This window comes from Pseudochaenichthys georgianus, chromosome 14, assembly GCF_902827115.2.
Source record: "Pseudochaenichthys georgianus chromosome 14, fPseGeo1.2, whole genome shotgun sequence".
Lineage (NCBI taxonomy): Eukaryota > Metazoa > Chordata > Actinopteri > Perciformes > Channichthyidae > Pseudochaenichthys > Pseudochaenichthys georgianus.
In genome coordinates this window covers 9,363,799-9,387,981 of record NC_047516.1, presented here as the reverse complement: position 1 = coordinate 9,387,981, position 24,183 = coordinate 9,363,799, and the positions used below count along the sequence as shown (strand labels likewise).

Below are 24,183 nucleotides of genomic sequence, written 5' to 3'. Positions count from 1 at the left end.
CTGATTCCTGCAGCTTTAAAAGATGAGGGTTACAGGCTCAGAGCTGTCTACATGTTGCAACACAGAGGGAGGGAATTCTCGAGAAATGGAGTCATGTGTGGAGTGGCTGCATGACTCTCTGAAAGCCAGCAGATGGCAGAGTGTGAGCCTGGAGCTGCAGCTGATTCAACTTGTAAACTGACACCAGTGTGTCCTCAAGTGACCTGCTTTTTGACTCATGTGTGTTGGTTGAGAGATAAGACCTCCCAAAACTCATTCATACTTCCTTACTTAAAAGTATGTGCTGCCCTTTGTAATTAGACGACATGCCGCGTAATCCGGCCATTTATGTAATGAAAAGCGGGCAAAAGGTCACTCTGCTGCTGCAAAGAAACTAGATTCATTTAGAGTAAATGCTTGTCTTCCTGTCTCCCCTTCAAGAATAGCATTTGTGCCGCTTTTATCTAAAAATGATCATAATCTTAACAATAAGATAGCTTCCCAGCTGAAAATGTGAAATTACATTACACAGAAAAACCATATACTCTATTTTAGACAGATTTTTGCCACATCAAACATTATTTACATTTTTTTTGTATTTTTCCAAATAGCAATAAGTGCATATTATATGTCAAAAAGTGATACATATATTCAATGACAGCACCAAATAACAGAGAATTCATTGGTGACCTGTCCACAAGTCTGACTTCTCCAGCTCTGCAGTTTCCTATGCAAACACATCTTTGACAACTCTGAATTACACCTGAATGATCACATTACAAACACTTAGATAACCATCAAGCACAAGAGCATATATGATTATGAATCAGAGAGCACACTAATGTTTGACTGGACTTTAAGGAACGGCATAATAATCTCTTTGCAAACAAATGCAGTAATTAAGTGAAAAACATTGCTTGGAGTCACGCTGGCAAGGGAAACCTTGGTGTGGGTGTTGACTAATTATATTGGGGCACATTGTGTTGGTGCAGTATGGGATATTTTTGCATGGGGATCTACAGGAATACCCCCACCCCCTTATTTGTATTGTTGTTGTTTTTTTTTTATTATTGTATTGCATTGTTGAGGAACCTGTGATCTAAGTTCACATTACATAACTACACCATAGTTTTGTATAAGTTATGACAATAAGCCTTTAAAACTTGAAAGATTACCTGTGGTTCCACTGGTGAAACACACGATGGACAGGTCATCTGGCGCTGGTGGCTGAGGAGACAAAATGGTGTTGGTCAGACATGACATTTCATTCTAACATAACATCAAATTAACTTCTACTTCTTTCACTTTTAGAATAAATATCATTCAATTTTTCACATGTTTGCACGAACTGTATTCATAGACATCTACTCTGGCCCCTTTCTCTGCCATCATACCAACTGTATGTTGTACTGTATGTGCTGTGTTGCCAGAAACACTGTCAAAGCTGTTTCTTTAGTTCAATTAGTGTGCTCACTATTTAAAGTATGTCTCTCTGTGATGTTTAAACAGAGAGTAATACTTGCTAAGCTGGCTAATACCCAGCAGCAAGCGTCTTGGCTGAATTGTCACTGTTGAGCCAGCAAAATGTAAGTTACAATTTACATTACATGATTTAAATGTCTTACATGTTTTTATTTTGGTAATAACAGCGAATAAACAGCATATTCTATTTATTTATAAGAGGATGTTGAAATTATTGCTATAATCACTTTACAGGCTCCAAAAAGCAATGTGTTGTAAACCAAGTTAAGGTTTTACACAAAGAATGGTGACTTATGTTTGTTTAAAAGTCAAAACAATCTAAGAGTGTGCGGCCTTGCTAGCGGCTTTGTAAGGCTTAACTTAGGCTCAGCTGTGTTTTGGGCTAAATGCTAATGCTCATAAATACAATCCGAACAAGCTAGTGTGAAGGTATGATGTCTAATGTTCACCAATCTCAATGTAGCATGTTAGCATGCTAACAAAGTCCTGATTTGCATTAAACACAGAGTACAATTCATCTTCTGGATAACATGAATGTCTGTAGAAGACATGATGGTATTTAATTGATTAGTTGTTGAGATATTTCTGTTGGGAACAAATAAATGTAAAACTGTCAAAAAGCAACAGTGCTATGCCATGCAAGTAGGATTTGTAAAATGTCATATAATTCATCTTTCTCTACAGTGGAATCTTTCATTTGTACTTACTATAGGTTTTCTGTGATGCTCTCTGCCCAAAGCCTGTAAGAAAAAAACAACAGGAAACAAATAAACATCAAGAGTACACTTTTGATGCATACATGACATTAAAATATGTGATCAGCCGTTTCTTTAAGGTTACTTTATGGACCACATGTCGATAGAAAGCAACATGTTCAGAAAGCTATCTCTTGAGACCCTCAGCTTTTTTCCTCTTAATACTGATTTCCCTGTTATTCAGCAGGATTGACAATAAGTGCCCTCATTTCTTTTAAGTCACCTGGTAAACCAGAAGAGCTGGGTGTCTACCACACTGGCACAGTTCATTTAAAGTTAATCATCACAGAGAAATGATGGTTATGTATGCCAAGCTTCCTGAGAATTGAAAGCATGCCAAAGTGTTTTTCTTCGCTCACTCTTTGTCTATGTGATTGTTGGCAGGAAAGAAAAAAAGAAAAACATTTGCATGTATTTTATGCTTGTCTTTGTGACTGCTGTTAGCTGTTTGAACACTTTCGCCTGCATATTTGTCGTGATTGTGCTCTCCAAGCACTCACAGTTACAGGAATGAAAACTGCAGTCAAATTATTATAAATGAATCCACATAAGGCATAGTCGCATAACAACCCATGTTTATTGTTTTGTAACTGTTACGACCCCCTCCACTCCACTAGGGGTCTCTGCCTTTGTGTTCTGCTTGCTGGCTCTTGTTTGTGTTTCAGGTGATCAACATGATGAGCCACACCTGGGCCGTCGACATAAAAGGCCAACACCAACCCATACTGCCCTCTCACTCTTCTGTTGGACACGCGTCTTTGTTTCTGCACATTTTCACATTTTCACAAACCCATGCATGCAATCATTACTGATAACTGACTTCCACATTTATTAGGTTTCTTTGAAGACCTTTGGTTTTTGTGGTATTGTAAATACATATGCTTTTGTTACACTTAACTTGTCTGGTCTCCCATCTTTGTTGCAGCCTATGAGCCAGGCCGTAACAGTAACTTTTAGGAGTTGTTGTTTATGATACTGTGCATGTGAAATCCCCAGTTTTCAGATTCTGTAGAACGAGAGACTAACTGTAGAGATAAACAACTTTTTTTTGTATCTTATGCTGATCAAATCTCAACATCAGTTTGTTTTGACTGGCTGTTGAAGCTTGTGTTCCATTGAGATTCTGGATTTTTACAAAAAAAAAGAAAAAAAAAAGCATTGCTTCATTATACCTTTATATTTCAGATGAAATATAGGCCACACTCAAATCCGGCCTCTACACACTCCCACTATATTTTTAGGTAAAAATCTTCTCCATTTTAACCCTGATGTTTATGAGTTACTTCGGTTTTGCAACAGTCCCTGTAAATATATAACACTTTACAATCAACAGACACGTTTACCATTTTCTAGACAAGACATATAAATCCTAAAAAACGATTTAACCTTAAATGTGTTAATGTGTGTAGGACAACATTATATGTCTATCTAAGTTTGCACAAGTAAATGTTTGCCCAGATTTTGTTTGTTTGAAGCCTGTTCCGTGACGGACACAAAATGAGTGATGCCGATACATAATAATGACATAGATTGAAGATAAAAATGACATATTGTGTTATGCTTAAATGAAGCTAGAGTGCAGGAAACATATATATATATATATATATATATATATATCTGATTAACACTAAAGGATGGAAAGTTGCATCAGAATATGCTAGGTTAAAACACTTAAATATCAGTCAAGTGAAGGTACCATTAAACTGTGCTGGTCCTACTGTACGTGTCATACCTCGACTTCCTGCATGGCCTGCACGTGGACGCCGCAGCTCTTTCCGTGTTCAATGAGGGCGGAGTCAAATTCATCCATCAGGATGATTCTTCGCAGGCCCGGAGTCTCCTTACGCTCCACGTTTTCCAGAAGCACCTGAGCTTTATCTACTTTGTCACAGATGACCGTTGAGATGTCAGCTGAAATGACACAAGCACACAAGCGCACGTGCACCCTGGTGTGAATATCAGCGGAAAAATAAATAAAAAAGTAACAAACAAGAAAAAAAGACACAGATGTTGATTTGGTGTTCAGCGAAAATGTGTGGTCAGTTCAGCACAAATCAAATAAGAACTTTATGTAAGGTTAATAACTCAGCAGCCTGACTTGTCTGTTTTTGCAGTCTTCAGATCATTCCTTTTATTTATTTTTGAAACCATAATCCAGCAATGCAAAGACCTCTTCACACTGTACATTTTACATTTATATTCAATTTAATATTAATTAAATAAGGTCTGAGACCTTCTTATCTAATTTTGACAACATAGCGTTTTGACATCCTGCTTTTTATTTAGTTTACTGTACATTTGTATTTCAACATGTATATTTTGTAATGCTATTTTATTTCTATTTGAGATGTTTACCTTTTGAATTGTTTATTTATAGTCTTTTGGAGACTTTGAAATTGGAATCAATAAAGTACTTATCTTATTAAGACTGTTTGTGATATCGAAAACTCAAAACTGAACAAGGCTAAAAGACATGTTAAAGATCCTGTGTGCATGGCTGCCAGCTAGCCTTCATATGAGTAGTTTTATTGTGTGTGTACTTACCCGTGTTAATGATGAACCGTATGGCGTCTGGGCCCAGTGTGTCATAAAGGGGAACCACCACCATGGAGTAGGTATAGCATGCTAGCTCTGAGATGATCCACTAAAATCACACATAAACCGGGGTCAAAGGTCAGGAGTTAGAGTTCATTCACCTGTGAGATATCAGCAAAAAACTTTCACTTACTTATTTATGTGACATCTTTATAGTCTCAAAACCTTTTCAAGACATAAAAGGCTAATTAGTAAAAAACGATCTCCTCGGAAGATATTAGTTCTTACTCTTTCGCTTAAATCCTAAAAACTTAGATCTTATATTTAAAACTTTATCCAAAACCTTTCCCCTCTCTGACCTCTCGAGGTTCTATTAGAGGGTAACAGGTTGGCCTAGCCCGGCCCGGGAGTGTGGAACGTAGCCACAGACCCACTCCTTACCTCTAACCAATTCAGGTTCCAGTGGGGACCTTTCTCCCTGCGTGTGCCTCTCCACCTCTGTTTCCTACTTCTTACTTGCTACCCTTTTCCCTCAACCTATCCTAAAGGAGTGCATGTACGTAGACACGTTGTGTTCCTTACTTCTTACTTGCTACCCCTTTCCCTCAACATATCCTAAGGGACTGCATGTATGTAGACACGTTAGTTTAGCTGCTATAGGCTTGGACTGTTGGGGGGGGCACCTTACTCCGTCTTTCTGTTTGTACCTGTGTACTCTCATGTTCCAATTAACCCAGCTTCCCCCAAATCTCTTTTTTGTGTCCATATATACACCGGGATCCTGAGTCGAGGCTAATCCTGTTGCTGTGGTCGTGTGTCCTGGATCCTCTATCCTGAGCACTGGATCTGAGTCCTGGACTTCGAGTCGTGGCTGAACCTGTCTCTGCGGTCCTGCCAGACTCTCACCATACTACTTCCCTGAAGGCTCCCACAAGATTGCTGACATCCTCGTGGATTCATCTTCTTATTACAGACACATGCATTTCCAAACATTTGGTCTACCTATGTTGTAAATGTATTATCTTTTCAATTTACACACGGCATCTATTGCACGTCTGTCCGTCCTGGGAGAGGGATCCCTCCTCTGTTGCTCTCCCTGAGGTTTCTCCCATGTTCCCCTTAAACTGTGGGTTTTCTCCGGAAGTTTTTCCTTGTACGATGTGAGGGTCTAAGGACAGAGGGTGTCGTTTTGTCATACTGAACAAACTGTGAAGACCACTGAGACAAATGTAACATTTGTGATATTGGGCTATATAAATAAACATTGATTGATTGATTGATAACAGAAGTGTTTTTGAGTGTGTGTTTGTTTGGGTTAGCGGCTTGTGTGATTGAAACCATCTGTAAAATGGTTTCGGAGCCAATAATTGACACAGTGAAGCAGAGAGATTGTGAGAATGCATTGAATGGATAGAGAGAGACAGAGACAGACTGGTATCTAGACAAAAACTGAGAGTCACCTCTGGTCTGTTCTGGGCAAACACTCCTATGAACTGGTTTGGGTCAGGCTGACAGCCCTGGTGCAGGAGGCCTGAACCCAGATACTCAGCGCGGGCCGTCACCTATAAAGAGGGAAGGCAGAACATCCGCTGATTAGACCAAGTGGCACAAAACAAATGCTGAGCCTGTCTTTCAGTCTTCATGAACACTTTTTATAACTTTTTTATAGCTTTTCAATTTCTTGGGTAAGAGGAATTCTCCCTAGCATTTGGGCTTTGGTCTTTGTTTGGCTATATTTAATCATGTTTCCAAATGAATGATTTTGTAAAAAAGGGAAATACATTTGGTTAGTATTGACCTCAGCATGGGGTTTATTTTATGTCATGCTTCAGCTAAAAAACAAAATAACATTTCTGAACAAATCTAATTCCTCAGTTATTGTGAAAGACAGGTTGTATGTTATTGTGTTAGGGCAACAAATGAAGATGCAAAACAAGAATGTGCCCAGGCATATTTTTTTACAACCTAGACTTGTCTGACTTTTCTGGAAATTATAATGTAATGAATTGAACAGAAACACAACTTCCACCCACAACTGCCTTGTTAAGTCACATCAATAAAACTGACGGTTGTGTAATTTAGGCTACTTCTCATATTGACTTTGGCATTGCTTTACTGGGAGGATTTCAAAATGAAACTCCCCTTAAACCATTTCCAAATTTCCATGACATTCACTATTTCAGCCTTGTGTTTGCTAGTATTTGCTTGAATCTAGTTTTGGTAAGAAGCCAATGTTTCATGATACCATTGTGAAGCCAGTGATTCAAGTTAATAATCTGATAAACTGACAGGTTTTAACTTTTTCTAATAACATCACTTACTTCCTATAAACCCACACTACAACATGTATTTAGGGTGGTTGGTGCAGACTGCAGTTCTTCATTGGACAATCATGGTGGTGCTATGCTTAGTTGCTAGGCAGATTTGGTGCAACAAAGCCTCTGTGCTACTCAGGTTGCAAACTCCACCAAGTGTCGAATTACATAGTTACTTAAATGGATGGATGGCCGGAGGATAGCTCATCAAATGTCATTACAAAGCTGATGATGATAGATACAGTAGGATTTTATAGAAAATGCTGTGGTTTTACCAATAGGAAAGACATTATGATTGCACATACAATTTAAAAACAGTAACCTACACTATATTCAGCTTAATTACCACTATAAAAAGGCAACCTGGAAATCTCTTTTTTGAATTTACCTCACTCCTCATTGCACCTGTCATTGTTCAAATTGCACTAACCTCTTTGTAGGATATCCATTTGTAAGGCTGGTTAGGGAGCCGCGAGCCTAAACAAGGTCCATCACCTGTTGAACACACAGTGAAATCAAAGGGGGGTCCGAATTATAAGGTTTGTATGATGTTAACTTTTTTCTAAACAAAGCAATTCATTTCAATAGGTATTACCAAACCACAGAGCCACAAAACCAATGTTACTTATTGTTGGTGTGTGTGTTCACTCCCTAGTCAGACTGAAAAGGTATGATCGATCCTAAAGTCCTGAAGACAAACCATGTAGCCCTTGTATTGAAAAACATACAGAAAACTATGAACAAAATCTGTAGCTTCTTCTGGCCTTATGAAGCTTAATTTGAGTATCAGTCTATTTTTGAGCTGTTTGCCCACAACTTTATTGTTTTTGTTTACTTTAAATGCTCTCATGGTGTAGTTTTCACCCAAAAACTTTTATAATGGCACTGTACTCTACCTCATTAACACCAAACAGCTGACAGTCATACTTTAGCAAATAGCTTGTGAACTCAGTGGAGAATATAGCCACTAAAAAGCCAGGACTGAAAAACTTAATTTGTAGTAACGTGCTCGGTAAGCAAATGCTTTACTTATACTTCTGAAATGTGCTCTAGCTTTAGTAACTAACCATTCAATTCAGTCGGTGACTATTTTACAACCTCAAATAGGAAGGAATATCCCTGCACTGGGAGTCAGTCACTTGGTCACTTGATACTCCCTGGTTGTGAGCCCTGGCGCTGTTACCCTTAGCAACGATGGGCATCACCTTGGCAACCAGCAACCAGAGGATTCATTTTACCTCCAGCATCAGAGTCATGACTTTGGGTTTTATCACACAACACAGTTGAGTGCTTATTTCCCCCCATCCTACACACCAGATATGTGGAGGCCTCTCTGGAAGACTTCGTACATGGTCCTGGCGTCGTCATGGTAATGAGTAAGCAGCTTGGAGCTGTCGCCCATCATGGACCTGCGACCTCCATTTTCATGCTGCCGTAACCAGAGAGAGAGAAACAAAGAGACAGTATGACCCCATAAATCTTCACAGAACACTGTCAAAAAAAAAAGCTAAATGTACCCAGGAAATCCCAAAAATATCAAATTCTCTATCATAGAGGCCACGTTTACAAAACCCTAAGGGAGAGTAAGAAGAAAATAGTGTTCCTTAAACTCCGAATGATCTCTTTTGTCACCTTACAAATCGGTGCAGACAAAGTTGCTTCATATAAATTCCCGTGTCTCATAAGTGTGTTTTCGTTTCTCTCTGCCTGCATGTGTGTGCTGTCAGACACACAAAGTCAGGTTACCAAGAAAAAAACACCTCACAGTCTAAAAACATTTCAAAGGAGTTTCTAATTTCCAACACATGCTGCCAGACACACCTGATCAAATAGAAATCCCACTGTGGGTGTGTGTGTGTGTGTGTGTGTGTGTGTGTGTGTGTGTGTGTGTGTGTGTGTGTGTGTGTGTGTGTGTGTGTGTGTGTGTGTGTGTGTGTGTGTGTGTGTGTGTCTACAATTTGCAGAATAACCACTAGCATGTGGCCTGCTGATCAAAACTGATGTGTGAAATTGTCCTACTCCCTACTTTCTAAATTTTTTTTTGTATTGAGCCATCCAATGCAAAGTAATCCATTTTATTATCAAAATCTCTCAAACAAAAATGTATATATGTGAAATATCAGTTGTGTTGAACTTCAGTAAAGCCAGGATGTTTATTTGAGAGCAAAAAAAGGATAGTAAGAGAACAAGAAGTGAGGTGCGAATGATCCACTTGCATGCAGATGAGTGTGAAACTTTCATGCATGTCGTCAGCATTTGTGCATATGACCCTAATATACTTACTTATGCATGCATCTATGAATATATTTGTGCTCCATCTTACCGGCACCTCCTCAGACTGGTGCTGCAGGTTGCAGGGGGCCTTGATGGGGCGGGGTCTGGTAGCCAACCAGTAGGCCAGCACGGCGGTCAGAGCGCCGATGCCCACCAGCGTGGAGGTCGGCAGAGTGCTGAAGAACTGTCCCAGCTCGGCTATCTCCGGTATCCTCAGGCCGCTCATTATCTCCTGGGCCTGCATCTTCTCCATCAGGGTGGAACTCAGCTCTGCGGGACACAGGAAATTCTTTGACTTATCATTTCTGTAAACATTTAGCCACTATTTGTGTTGCAGTAGTAGCCATATTACGAGAGTGACTCTGAATACTAACTTCAGACACTGGCAAACATATTATATGTGTGTTTGAAATACAATTGTATTCTGATTAGACTATGTGTGAAATCAATAGTTGGTGGGATAATTAGACTTTCAATTGTCGCTTTTTATGCTTCATGGTATGATCTAAAAAAAGATATTAAGCTAAATAAGGTGTGTCAGGGGAGGTATCCAAATAATGGCTTTGAGGTGTGTCAACCAAGGCTGTTGAAAAATAGAAATCCTACGCAATCATTGTCTTTCCGGTGTCTGATTTCTGAATAATTTAAGGTTGGCAAGCTGAAAATATACATAACTATGACAGTTTTACCAGCCTCCAATATGTCTGACCTGCATATCTTTACTACAGTAGTAAACTTTAACATGCAATCACGATAGTTTGTTGTCAGCATGTTTCATTACGGAGGTCCAAAGAAGAGATATGTGATCCAGATGCAAATTGACCTTCCGATAGTTTTCTCAGGAGTGTTTTACTTTGAGCTTGTCTTGTCTAATAACAGTGTTTTATGCGTTTGACCTCCACGCTCATCCACCCGGATCCTGTGACCTTAAACACATCATTTACTCTTCAAAAAGGGTGAATGGGAGGCCTTCCCCCGCATTATTGCTCTTACTGTAAAAGCAGCTCAGAATACAGTAGCCTACAGCACTGAGAAGTGGTGGGACTAAAAAGCAGATAGAATACACACACACGACAGGCACAGTGCTCATCACACACACACACACACACACACACACACACACACACACACACACACACACACACACACACACACACACACACACACACACACACACACACACACACACACACACACACACACACACACACACACACACACACACACACACACACATGTTGTGAGATGAATTATCTATCTGAGGGCGAGGCTGTCTGCAGAGCTGACTAGAGGGTTTCCTTCCCTCCCGTGGGAAATGAGTCAGAGACAGCCCCACCTGCCTGAACCAATGGCATCGAGGCACTGCTGCAGCTCACAGCCAATCAGAATCACTTCCTGTCTGCAAATACTCTAGAGGCTTCTCAATACTCAAATTTCCCCTCCTCGACTCCTCGACTCCTCGGTCCTCCGGTAGTGACCCGGAAATGAATTTCAGCGCGCCATTTTGAAGGACGTCTCATTTCTCTAAATGCACACCGAGGACCGAGGATCGAGCGTCGAGGAGGCTCTCTGGAGGAGCTATAACCGAGGATACACTGATGGTTCCTCCACGGCTCCTCCGCGGATGCATTTCCGGGAACGGTGGAGGCGTGACGCACGGCCGGACTTATCTCAGCCAATGACAGCTCTGCATGCATCCCCTGGATATTATTTTAGAAACTGCTCTCATCGCAACGCGATGTTTACAGTGAGAACAGCTGTGAGGCCCTGCAGAAAGCAGAGCAGTGTGTAAAATAAATATCACTCAGTATAACAGACCTACTCTCTTTATTTGCTTTAGTTTAGTAGATATATACAAACAAAGAGTCGATATTTTTCTAAAACCATTTAGTGCTTCACATAATAAAATACACAACGGCTGTAGCCTGATTATGCTTTAGGAGCTGTAGGTGTGTGTGTTACAGTGTGTGTGTGTGTGTGTGTGTGTGTGTGTGTGTGTGTGTGTGTGTGTGTGTGTGTGTGTGTGTGTGTGTGTGTGTGTGTGGTACAGTGTGTAGGTGTGTCCTGTACAGTGTGTAGGTGTGTGTGTGGTACAGTGTGTGCGCAGATGCGGCGGACAGACAGGTCTTAGTTGGTTTGGTGTCCTCTGCTTACTTTTAATACTTGCAAATACAACTTTTGGCCCGTAATTTCAATTCCCCATTTCAGCGACCAGAGAGAGGGGGGGGGATATATCCAGTCTCTGATTGTGTTACGTTATTATGAGAGTGCTCTCATACTTTAAATTGCATATATTTATATAAATATATTTGTGTGTGTGTGTCCGCATCTGTAGCCTGTTATTGTCTCATTATACCGCACTCTCAATTAATTCAAGGTAAATATGTGGGGGAACAATGTTCAGCTGATCTAACAGAGATTATAAAATATGACAAAACACTCGACAGCTGATGCAGCTGTTGCCACGTAATAATGAACGGACGTCGCTTTAATATGACCGCTCAGAGGAGAGGAGTTCTCATTTCTTTAAACGTCTGCTGCTTCCTCTCCTCTCTCCTCGGTTCCCCTCCTCGGTCCTCCGCTCGCATCTCCTGTGGGCGGGACTAAGTCTCGAGGAGGGGAGTCGAGGAGGGGAGTCGAGGAGGGGAAATTTGAGTATTGAGAAGCCTCTTCTCTCTCCATTGCAAACACATGCATTGAGCTGCAGCAACAACAGTGAGAATGATAGGTATAAATATGTGAGTCCTTGGGATATTGACTTCCTCATTTTCCTGTTATTTTGTGTAGACATACTATTTTCAACACTTTACTGAAGGGAAGCTGCATCAGGTAGACCAGCAGTAGGTTAAAAGCAAGTTTCATGAAGCCACATATGTGACTTTTAAAACCGACCAAAGATAATTTAAGACCAGCTTTAGAGAGTGGACTAAAACTCTGAAGGTGATGTTTAAATGGTGATTTTAACCAGGAGTACAGTACAGTCAAGGTCACACTAAAGTAAAGTTTAATATCTTAAATTGTATTTTAAATTGTTAACCTTATTAAGTTGTATTTTTCCACCACAAAACATAGGAATAGGATAGGAATCCCTTTTGTTTCTCATCTCACTTCTCTTCAGTGGTTATGCTGTCAGCCAATTCATGCCTTTAGCATAGCTTGATCTCTAAGTTTCGCTGAGGTTGCGCCTTTGACTAAAAGTCACATTGTTTCAGAGAGCTTCTTCCATTGGTCAGTGTACAGGAAACAGGCCTGTTCATTTTGGCTATGCATGCCTGCCAATATCATTTGTTTTTGAAAGACTGGATTCAAGAGTGTAAAATCCTAAAATGAATACAAGTGAGAGCTCTCTACATTGGCAGAATTTAAACACTGGCTGAGAAATAATCAATCTTTTTCTTTTTTTGCTGGCTTCAAATTTCAAATATATATATAAAAGATCCTTAAAATGTTGATTCTAGAGTTTAACTCCCACAAGGTTGATAAAAGTTGCCCAATTCCCACAAGTACAGTGGACATAACCACACTGAGTTTAAATAGAGTTAGAATTAAAAGATCCCCTCAGCCTCTGAAAACCCCTTAAAATCGCATAAGTAATTGGCACTTAATGTCTTCTATCGTAGGTATTGCACCTAATGACACATATATTTAAAAGACCAGGGATAAAGAAACAGAGAAACATTTCAAATAAAACTCTAAATTAGAACAGTAGCACCTCAAATGTGTAAGATATTTAACACTATTTGAAGAACTATGAAAAACAACTCTGCAAGGTGTGATGCATACAACACATTACGTGTGATTTCTTTGCAGTGTGGCACATAGGACAACAAATCAACGTATGCTGTTTAGTGTTTGCATGAGGGTAGATTGAGAAGCTAATTCATCGTAAGCAAACACAACATCAGGTCACACCATAAAGAAATGTGCACTTCCTGTACAGAACTACAAGTACATGCCAGTAAACATGTAAAGTGTATTTTCATGGATCAGAGTTGTGAAACACATTTTCAGGAATCAAATCAACACTGATAAATATTGTAGATGTTATTTTCTGTCAGTGGGTAGCACATCCTCAGTCACCTGTTAGTCATCTGTAAAACATCACAGACACATGACACACATACAGTAATACAGCTGATCATTTCCACTGATTCAAGTCAGAAGCACAGTGCCCTGAAGTGCTCTCTACAGTGAATTCCCTGATGCTGCTTTTCCCAAACTCTTTGGGCTCAAATCCTCTTAATTCACAGAAACTCAAGTTTCTGTTCAGACAGAAACTACAACCGCAACACGACATGACCCTTTAGTGTGTGTGTGAAACTAGTAATTTCTAACACCACAGCACTCTGCTTCTCTTTGTTTGTTACTGCATTGATCTGATGTTTCCTCTTTTTCTGCTGTCCCCTCTCTTATTTGCAGTTCCAGTAATCTTGACATGGAATTAGAGCTGCTCAAGTGCTGGGAAATGTTGAGCACAATGTTAAAAAATAAAAACCACTTGATTATGTTTCTGAACTGAACAACACGTTTTTGGCATGTGTATGGGTGTAGAAGTATTCACAATGTCAAAGTTAATCGTGTTGTGAAATGTCCTCCTCTGTTGATTACACAGACTGTCCCACCGTGCACAGCTGGAGATAAACCACAACTAGACTTAATTACTGTAAAGGCATGAAGATTGAGATGCAGGTGTTTGGATGGGACTGAAACATATTTTTAGCATTTAAAAAGTAATCTTAGAAATGTAAAACATGGATAACGAAAAACATGTTATTATTTGTTATTTCTTTAAAGGAATAGTTTCATATTTGTGAAAAATAAACACTCTCCTAAGAATTAAATATTGCATTCATTATTGATTTTCAAGTTTCATACAGCTTCCTGTCCTTTTGTTTTATAAACTGACATTTTTGTCCATAAATGAATTTTATATTGGAAAAAAAAGCTGTTTACCAGATGGAAAGCCTGCCTAAATGGTTCAGTTTTAGTTTTGATGTATTTTTTATTTGAAATACATGTTTGTCTTCATCTAAATAAGCTTTTAGGTTATTGGCCTCCCTTGCATATTCTCTTTTAAAGTACATTTTCTTTTGTGAATGTTATTGTTATGCTCTGTTTAGAATTTAAAGAAAAATAAAGACCACGTTTCATATTCTAGAATAAATAGTTATCTATTCCATCTTTTTAGCGTCCTTGCCTCAAGCTTCACATATTTAGATTGCATCGCTTTGCACAGAACAAGTAGATGTTTCCCTGTCATACCCTCTGTTTCCCACTTTAAAGTACCAACATATCCTATATCTATTGTTCCATATTAGAGTATACAGCTGATGTATCTGCGCACTTCTGACAGGAAGATCAATGACAAAGCACCAGCCAGGCAGGCAGCACAACATACACGGACGAGATCCTTTGCATGTCGGTTTCGTGCCAACAGGACAAGAGCAGCTGAACCGTGTCATAACAAAACAAACAAACATCCCTGCTATCGGACTCTCTCCACATCAACCAAATCCATCATGTTTTCTTCTTCTGGTCGAGAAACCTGTCCTACGAGTGTGGCCTTCCTAATGTGGACTCCATTGTAAATATTGGATGTACTGACTGGAAATGAATGCATAGAATCTTTAAAATCACTTCTGGTGTGATTTTTAGGCTATTGTGACCAGTTGTACATTTCCCCGCTGTGGGACTAATAAAGGTTTTCTGATTCTGAGGATTTCTGGGTCAACTCTGCAGAAACACCATTTACAAAAATGTCTGGCCACATGAGGAGGTTATCTTTTTAGAGACAATGTCAAAGTAGTTACACCATTTTTGTATCTTTGTTCTGTTTTCCCACATTTTAAGAAAGGTCTCAGACAATAACTACCACAGCACTGATGTTATTTGATAAGTTTGCTGATACTGACTTACCACAACAAGTTATTTACATATTTATATTCTTTGTTTGCTTGTTGGCCTGCATGCTTGGTTGATTTTGAAGCCAAAATATTCTGTACATGCACAACAACTGTGCAAACTTTAAAAACAAGAGGGTTGCTAAGATGATGTTCATGTAACGTACCTCACTGCATGTGTTTGGCATTGTATTAGCAGCTTGGCTGCAGTGGGGACAGTGGTCTCAGTGTTTGAAAAGAGAGGCATAAACATCAGGGGAAACATCAGTAAATAAAGACTAGCTCCACTCTCATTCCACTACACCACTGTGCATGGGATGTGGATTAAATCGACCTTACAGGAGTAAAAACTAATATTTTTGTTTAATTTTAAGACACAAACAACAAAAAAGAGTCAGATTGTAGAGTAAGTCATTTTTGTATTGGAATTTGACTGATGATATTTGTTGTAGTGTATCTAGAAATCAAGTGTCCTGTTGATTCATCTTCCCTGGCTCTCCTGTTGTAACACACGCTATATCTATGTTGGCCATCTCTGCAAGGCATTTGTGTGATTGCGAAACACATATTTTGGAAACATTTATAGGCTGGATGGACAACATCAGGAAATGATCAAATCTGCTTACTCATTATTGAACACCCACTCCTGGCACCTGTTTGTGAAGAAACCAGTTTGTACTAGCAAGCATGCTAGCGCTCAACATCCTCCTGCCCTTAAATAGCCCGACAACAGGAGACTCACCGCATGCCAGAAACCTAATTAGATAATAGAATAGAATGGGAGGGGTGAAACCCTCTTTAATGGTCACACATGCAGAGCACACACAGTGAAATGTGTTCTCTGTATTTAACCCATCCTAGTACCAGGAGTCTAGTAGGAGCAGTGGGCAGCTATTGTACAGCGCCCGGGGAGCAATTGGAGTGAGGGGGGAAGGGGGTTGTCTGGTGCCTTGCTCAAGGGCACCACGGCAGGGCCCAGGAGGTGAACTGGGAGCTCTCCAAGTAGAAGTCCACACTCCAAATGTAGGTCTGGTCGGGGACTTGAACCGGCGACCCGACGGCTCACAGTCCAAGCCCCTACTGACTGAGCAAACATCTAACTGTCATTGTTGCTCTCTGTATTTATTCTGAAAATTCCTGTTTGACTGCCAATAAAGACAACTGGCAGTTTTATTGTAATATAAAAGATGTGAGAAAAATACAGAGCAGGAAATGGTGCAAGCAGAATCTGACCTGCAGTGCAAGTGAAATGTTCTGTAATGCACGAGTCAACACGTTCCATGCTCTTTTGAGAGGTCTGATGTACAAATTCATCTGTCGATTGAATGTTTCTCATAACTCTGTCATTATGCTGCTTTCAAATCCGTGTCTCAGTGCTGTACGATACCAGTCACCTCTGTGGAAACATTGGTATGGCTGCCTTTTTTTAGTTTGTATTTGAGTGTTGTATGTTTTGTAATAATGGACCAAGAGTCTCTTTAAATAAAGATGATGATGATGATGATGACCTATAGCGATAGTGCCAACCTTGATGACTCAACTGCTCACTTCTGCTTCCTCCTCAAAAGTGATGCTAGACTATAATAATAGCAGGGTTGAGCGCTGGGTGGGAGGAAGGAAAGGGTCTTAAAGAATCAATTGGACCTGGACTTTACACAGTGGCTGTGTCCCATCTCAGAGTCCTTTGAAGTTTATATCTCCAGACAAAAGCCACCACAACGCCATGAAAAGTCAGATTTTAGTGGCTTCCCCTAGAAAAAGCAGTCATCCTTTGCCCTAATTTGAATGACCAGTAGTGGAATTGCATTCAGGCCTCTAAAGCCACATCTGTGTACGCAGTCTCTGAAATTGGACGCAGATTAATATCAAAATAAATACATTAGAAAATCAAAAAACTTGATTTTTCGAAGGAAATTAGAAATGTGTATCTTCTCATTGAGATAGATTGTGTGCCTACATTTGCATGACTGTTAGATAAACAGCGTCATTTGCTCAGCTGTTAAAACCATCCCTCCTCTCCAGCCTATGTCTCAGTTTGGAGTCCAGCTTTCTGTCCTGTAGTGAAATAAATAACGCACCCCAGGGACACACATGTACATGCAAGTATGGGTCTTCATCCCTGTAGGATTCTTCAGAGTTTGTTGATTCAGCTGGTGCGACAGAAGAACAACAGGTCAGCGACAACAATGACCTTTATCAGATTGTGAACTCAAAGACTGTTTCATTTATGCAATCGCGCAATAAACCAAATTGGCCGTTTAGCTTCATCCATGAATGTGTAGGTAGGTTTGGTGTCTTGCCCAATTAAGAGGTACTGCCTTTAACTACAATGTATGAGTTTGAGGATCAGTGTGCACAAAAGGCATGGATTGCACTTGCAACATTTCAAACAAAAGGTTCAATAAAACCCTGGCCTTGACTGAAACATGAATTACATACACTTAGCAGCTGTATCCACTCACAAAAGAGCTGAACCTTCTAGTGGCAATATTTTTGGAAGGGAATTTAACTGACTTCATCCATGGTACATTTCCACAAATGGGTCATCCTCCACAGTCGCCCACCCGAGGATCTATGAATGGCTGGAGTCACTTTATCAGTCCATTTTAACAACATGAGTAATATTGATGATGAGACCTCAATTGCAACAGTCCCTAGTTTAATGCAGCAGCTCCAAAGCTATACTTTGATGTCCCCTGAACGCAATGACACTTGCTCTTTCTCTGTTCTTTGGTGTCAGGGCTGCAGGGATGAGGGCTTGTGAATGGGCCAGCCAGACTTCCTGTGACCTCTGAGGCTTAAAGTGGAGGAAATGCAGCAGTGTGTTTTTAAGTCCCGCCTCATCGGCCCATCTGAGGCCCATCACCAATGATTAGAGTCCAGCGTGGGGGGATTACAGCCTATTAGCACAGAGGCAGTTGACCAGTAATAACCTCACTACCACACTCTATTTAAAGACATCCTGCGAGGCTTTCTCTTATTCTTCAAATGCTTATTTCATAGTATGCTCTGCCAGGGTTTGCCTTAATTACATTTGCTTCAATGCATTTCATCTTTCTTTTTGCTTTTAAACAAATGCCTAATCATGCTTGCACATCATTTTCTCTCTTGCTCACTACCTTTTAACAGCTCGTTCTTATCTCTTTCTGCCATTCCTCTGCATGGACCACCCTCTCCCTCAAAACACAACTTCCTCCTGTTACTGTTGCTGGAGTAATACAGTGTACTTCCTGTGCACGCTAAACAACCGTTTCCCCTCCTGAATTGATATGCAACACATAGATGATCGCAACAATTATAGGAACATTTGGGAACGATACAAGCGGCAATGGAAAGGAGTACAATATATCAGGAAGGAATGATAAATATGAAATAGAAAATGCAGAACGTAAGTTTCAATAGACATCCAGAGCAAGCAAATGCAGAACATAACGAAATAAAGAAATAAGGCAAAAGATCTACTGTATTGCAGAAGGGTTAAAGCAGCTGTGGTCAAGGCTGCGGCACTTACAAAGGCGTCGGAGGCAGCCAGGCAGCCGGTGAGGCGTGATGTGGGTCTTTGTCTGCGTGTGTGTGTCTGAATGTGGTGTGTTAAGGGCCCTCGGGAAGATATCTCATCACCCTGTGAAAACTGGTAATTACCTTCCTATTGCGACTGGCCAGTTTAAGCTGAGGCAAGCAAGAGGAAGTCAGCTAGATGCATGTTGGCCTAGTTTGGGCCTTGCTGGCCTCCGTATCACACCATCCTCAGCTCGGCAGACGCTGCACTCTCTCGACACACCCACTCACCCCTCCCTCCCTCCCTCCCTCCCTCCCTCCCTCCACCACTCTCTCTCTCTGCAACCCTCCCCCTAGTTAATGCACAGCGCTCCTCCTATCCTTGTCTAAACACACGCACACACATGGCATAGTGACACACAGTACATAGATACATGACAAGGCTCATAGGCAAATAGACACTTCTGCTTACAGCTGATGCTTAAACGTTTAAACAAATTACACACAATGACACTCCTCCCACTTTGATTTTACTATCAAAGTGAGCGCTAACACCTGTGAGTCTCGACCTTGGGGGTTAGGGCCCTTTATAGGCTGTAAGACCATTGTTCTTCAGGGTAACAATCTAAAGTATGGGTGCAAGGCTAAGAAAAGCATGTATTCCACTGTGCATATGCATCGGTTTATGGAATGAGCATGAGTTATATTCGGTGAATAAAATACGTTTTTATGGTAAACCTGTCACTATTTGGTGCTTATATCTGAAAGGAGAACGACGAGCAATACAATCTAATTATGGAAAACATTGTACATTACTCAGAAGGGTGGTCCAAAATAAAACAACTACTTGTGCATGTGATAGGCAGACAGACTGTCAGCACTTTAGTCTCAGCCATTACTGCCCACCGTCCCACAATATCTGGAAGAGGATGCATTGAATGCTGAAACAGCAATACACCACTCAGAGAGAAAGCTGCCATGAGGATCTGAGAGCACTACAACTGGCTGATATTGATTTCATCAGGACTGAGACTTTGAAAGAGTGTATATCTCAGACTAAATGCAATACTTTGACATATGATTAAAAAAGACACACACACTTGCATAGCAACTAAAGGAATGTGTCATGCTGTGATACATCTCACTATATTTCCCTCACAAGTGCACAATGACTGGCATCAGCAGGGAACACTCCACAATTATTCAGTCTAATTGTGCAGTCATGCAGTGTTTCTTTAATTTGCCGGTATTAGACATTTTCACAATCCTTTTGACACCCTCCCTCTGCTTGGGTACATTCTGGATACCATCCAATAAGTTGTTTGAATGATAGAAAAGCAGCATTTAAAACGTATGGGTCACACAAGTCATTGTTCATTTGGTGATGTGGTATGTTAAGCAGAATAACTTAAACACTAAAACACGATTGGTTGTTTTCCGCCAAAGGGTGGGACAACTCCACCGCCATCCTTTTAATCAAATATTGAGGTTGGAAAAAGAATAGGTTTACAAGCTGTGTGGGGCGGCACTAGATGCTGATTAAAATGAATTATTTATATTGAGGAGCAGCAGGATGTGCTGACAGGTTGAAGGTGTCATGAATCTACCCAAGAGCCCTTCTAGCCTCACAGAACATTTTTTAAAAACAAATCCAGGCTTTAATTCTGATTGGCTGCTTGTTAATTAAATAAACAGCATAATGTTCAACCACTCACTACAATCCTAACTGTTAAAGGTCGTAATTTAGCAACCATGCAGCTGCTGTTGAAGAACTATACTATTTGGCGGAGGAATACATAATTACACCCAGGTCTATTTACACTTGAAATAGCCTTGTTGTAACCTTCCTCCACAATCCATTACAAATAATCCTTCGCTGAGCATTTACTCTTTAGTGACACATTGCACACAAAGCAACAACACTAACGCTAGCGTGACTCTAATCTGCTCTGTAACACTGACAAACACAGATCGAAAGGATTATATCTGTTACACAAATCTCCATGCGCATATTAAAGACAACTAGAGGTCAACGAGCTTCTGTGAAACGTGTCGATGACCCCAAACTCGCTGTGCGGACCAGGGTGGGGGTGTCAGTCGGTTGGAGCCGAGCATGCTGAGCTCTCCAGTTTTCCGGTAGGCTCTCCAGTTTGCCGGTAGGCCGCAAGATTTCAGCACCCCTATCTCCTGGACAGCTCCGTCCAATCAGAGCAGGTCAAATTAAAGCGCGTCATCCTTCCTCATCCTCTTCATCCTCCCTCCCTCCATCACTGACTGAGGCATGGCGGAGGACATCATACACACAAAACGCTGAGTTTCACAACCGGCTTTCAGGCAATCTGACATGTTAGTATCTGTTAAAAGCATGGGAGGTGGGGATTTGTTACAGCATCGTTTAGGTTTAAATCCTATCTACACCAGGAGGTCGTGAGGCTGATCCCTAATTTTTTTATGACGTGTGTCCGGTTTCTACGCACAATGTCACACGACCTTAGCAGCTGGCCGGCCTCAAAATGCACACGTTTGATCCAATTTGGCTTACAATCAGGACAGCCCTGCATTTAATGGTTGGATTTCGACGAGGATGTTACATTTCTGAACAGCAGAATGAACCACATGCATTCAACCGCATGGCTGGCAGCCCCCCCCCCCCCCCCCCCTGTAGGTAAATCCAACCTGGCAGCATCCCTCCATGTTGAGCCAATAACCATTAAAGACAAATGTAAGCACTGTGGTTGAAGCTAAACACTAATTAAACCGAGATATTAAACCTTCTTATCTAGCTTGGGTTTATACATGTGTAGTCTGAGAAAACGTCACCACCAGCGTCTTTCTGTGCAGCAAATCTGCAGCGAAATGACTGAACAGTCGACGAAGTGTGTTCTGCAAAAAAGGAAAAATACCACAGCCCTGAATGAATGGAAAAAGCCGGCAGTGGATGACACACAATGCGCCTCAGCCCCTGCGAGGCAGGTACATCGCTGATTATAAACCACATCACAGCGATGCTACATCGTAAAAATGAATAAAGAAATATATATCTAAACTCACCTAATATAATCCAGAGCGACCCAGAGACCAAAACGAATGCGAGCATCTCTTTCTCATCGAGTCAGCTGTCCCGGTGCAGGAGCGGCTCAAAACTGCAGCATCGACTGCAGCAAGTCGCCGACAATCTGGGAGATTAAGGAGGGGTGGGGGGGGGGGGCGACAATATATCTGAGACGGACCACAGTGGGGGAGCTGGTCAGGAGATGGCGAAGTCCAGCAGGTTTCTAATGTGTTGTGTGGAAGAAAAGAAAAAAACCCTGGCCTATTGTAGCATTCTTTTCCTCCTGCTGGATTTTCCTCCTTCACCTAGTTGGCTGCTGCGCAATGACAGCCTGCTGGAACATGAGCGCTGTGAGGTCGGATGGGAGATGCGATGTACGCCAAGGTTACAGGGGATGCAACGTCTATTCTGTAAACACGTACAATACCGAGTTATACGTTTATATTGAGTGTAATTATATCAGGGAAGTATGTTTGTTCCTTCCGAAAACTCATGCTATTTGGTCATATGAGTAGCCTATATATTTAAAAACAAAACAAAAATAAACGTCAAAAGTGTACATATGATGGATATTAAATCACATATCTGAGTATTTTCACATGTTTTTATAACGTTGTGCAAATGGTTTCATATGGAAAAAAAAAATCGCTGTGTTATTTTGGTCCCTCCACATCACACCACCCTGGCTGCGCGTCCCTGCAGCTGAGCAGAGCTTTGACACAGAGTAACTTTGCATCAGGATCACGTGGTACAGTAAGACACTCCCAATGAACTAAAGTAACCTTGAGAACCGCCGACGAAGGGACAGAGGCGGTGAGTGATTGACAGCAGGGATGAGGAACTGAGAATAAGAACATAACAAAACAATACAAATAAATAGATAGCCTATAAATAATTTCGTATCAGATTTTTTTGGGTAATTTGTGCATTCTTAGGGGTTACATTTACATTTACATTTATTTTCCATTATCCAGAGGTGATGTGTGAATATTTAAGTGTTGACTGGGTGCTATGACTTTTAATTAAATACAATCTGACTTGGACTTCATTCATTTGAATAAAACCAACATTTGTATTTTAAATATTGAATAACTGTACATTTCAATGTAAGTCATACCGGCCCAGTCTCGACCCAGTCTCGACCCAGTCTCGACCCAGTCTCGGCCCAGTCTCGACCCCCCCCCCCGGTGGACAATTTACTAGCGGTATTTACTTCCGGTACCGAGGTGGGCCGGCGGTACCGAAGTGGGCCGGTCAAGAGTCCCGGGCTGATTTGTAGTCCCAGTCCGCCCCTGCTACAATCAGTATTTAATTGTAAATGTTGTTTAATATTATTCCTTTATTTTATTTATTTATTTTTAAACCTTTTATGCTCTTAACCTTTTATTTTTATTTTGTATATTACCATATTTCATTCAATATGCTCCTTTAGATATCTTCTTATTTTATTATTTTCTCCTTATAGCTTTGTGAAGCCTTGAGATGACGTTGTCTTTTAAGTGTGCTATATAAATCAAATGTATTATTATTATTATAAATGTATTATTATTCTATTTTACATACGTGTTAAGTTTACTCATTCCTGCATTTTACATTATGTTACTTGCACTATTTTATTTCTTTATTCATTTTTATGTATGTTATCACCAGCTGTAATAGACATGAATGCTTCAATGTACATACAGTCATTTATAAAATGGGCCATTGCGCATAACAAACACTAATTTTGGTACTTCGATGACAATACTTTTGTATTTTATTTAAGTAAGATTGTGAATGAAGGACTTTTATTTTTAACAGATTATTTTAAAAAATCAGGATTGCTGCTTTTACTTAGTTGAAAGATCTAAGTACCTCTTCCACAACTGTTTAAATCTGACCTTACCGCACATGTCCAATTTTGATTGCAACAGCAGTCATAACCATCTACTATTTAAAGACAACAAATCACATGTATGGTATGTGTGTCTTTGCTATTAATTAACTGAAACAAAACCCATATGTACAGGTGTCTCCATTAATGGCTGACATGCTTACTGTCTTATTGTGCTGTTGTCTTGTGACTGACCTTAAATGGGTCAGCGTCAGGACTTCTAATCTGTCACTCAGAGTAGAGCCTCACGCCACCTTCTTCTTCTTCTTCTTCTTCTTCTTCTTCTTCTTCTTCTTCTTCTTCTTCTTCTTCTTCTTCTTCTTCTTCTTCTTCTTCTTCTTCTTCTTCTTCTTCTTCTTCTTCTTCTTCTTCTTCTTCTTCTTCTTCTTCTTCTTCTTCTTCTTCTTCTTCTTCTTCTTCTTCTCTTCTTCTTCTTCTTCTTCTTCTTCTTCTTTCTTCTTCTTCTTCTTCTTCTTCTCTTCTTCCTTCTTCTTCTTCTTCTTCTTCTCTTCTTCTTCTT

The 24,183-nt window shown here is 40.5% G+C and overlaps 1 protein-coding gene across 4 annotated transcripts in view; it reads right to left on the bottom strand.

The window, feature by feature from the left end:
* The window catches only part of acsl6 (acyl-CoA synthetase long chain family member 6), a 37,415-nt gene extending 13,497 nt beyond the window's left edge, over positions 1-23,918 (bottom strand). Inside the window, exons 1-10 of one of the 4 annotated variants that reach the window (XM_034098733.2) lie at positions 23,859-23,918; positions 21,790-21,914; positions 9,390-9,610; positions 8,381-8,495; positions 7,497-7,561; positions 6,212-6,313; positions 4,761-4,860; positions 3,949-4,127; positions 2,169-2,201; positions 1,155-1,206 (exon numbers count right to left, since the gene is read on the bottom strand). In XM_034098733.2, coding sequence (XP_033954624.1) covers positions 1,155-1,206; positions 2,169-2,201; positions 3,949-4,127; positions 4,761-4,860; positions 6,212-6,313; positions 7,497-7,561; positions 8,381-8,495; positions 9,390-9,610; positions 21,790-21,835 — 913 coding nt within the window. In that variant the 5' untranslated portion in view covers positions 21,836-21,914; positions 23,859-23,918. The other 3 variants (XM_034098736.2, XM_034098734.2, XM_071205547.1) reach the window with 3 other exon arrangements.
* Between the last annotated feature and the right edge of the window lie 265 nt (positions 23,919-24,183).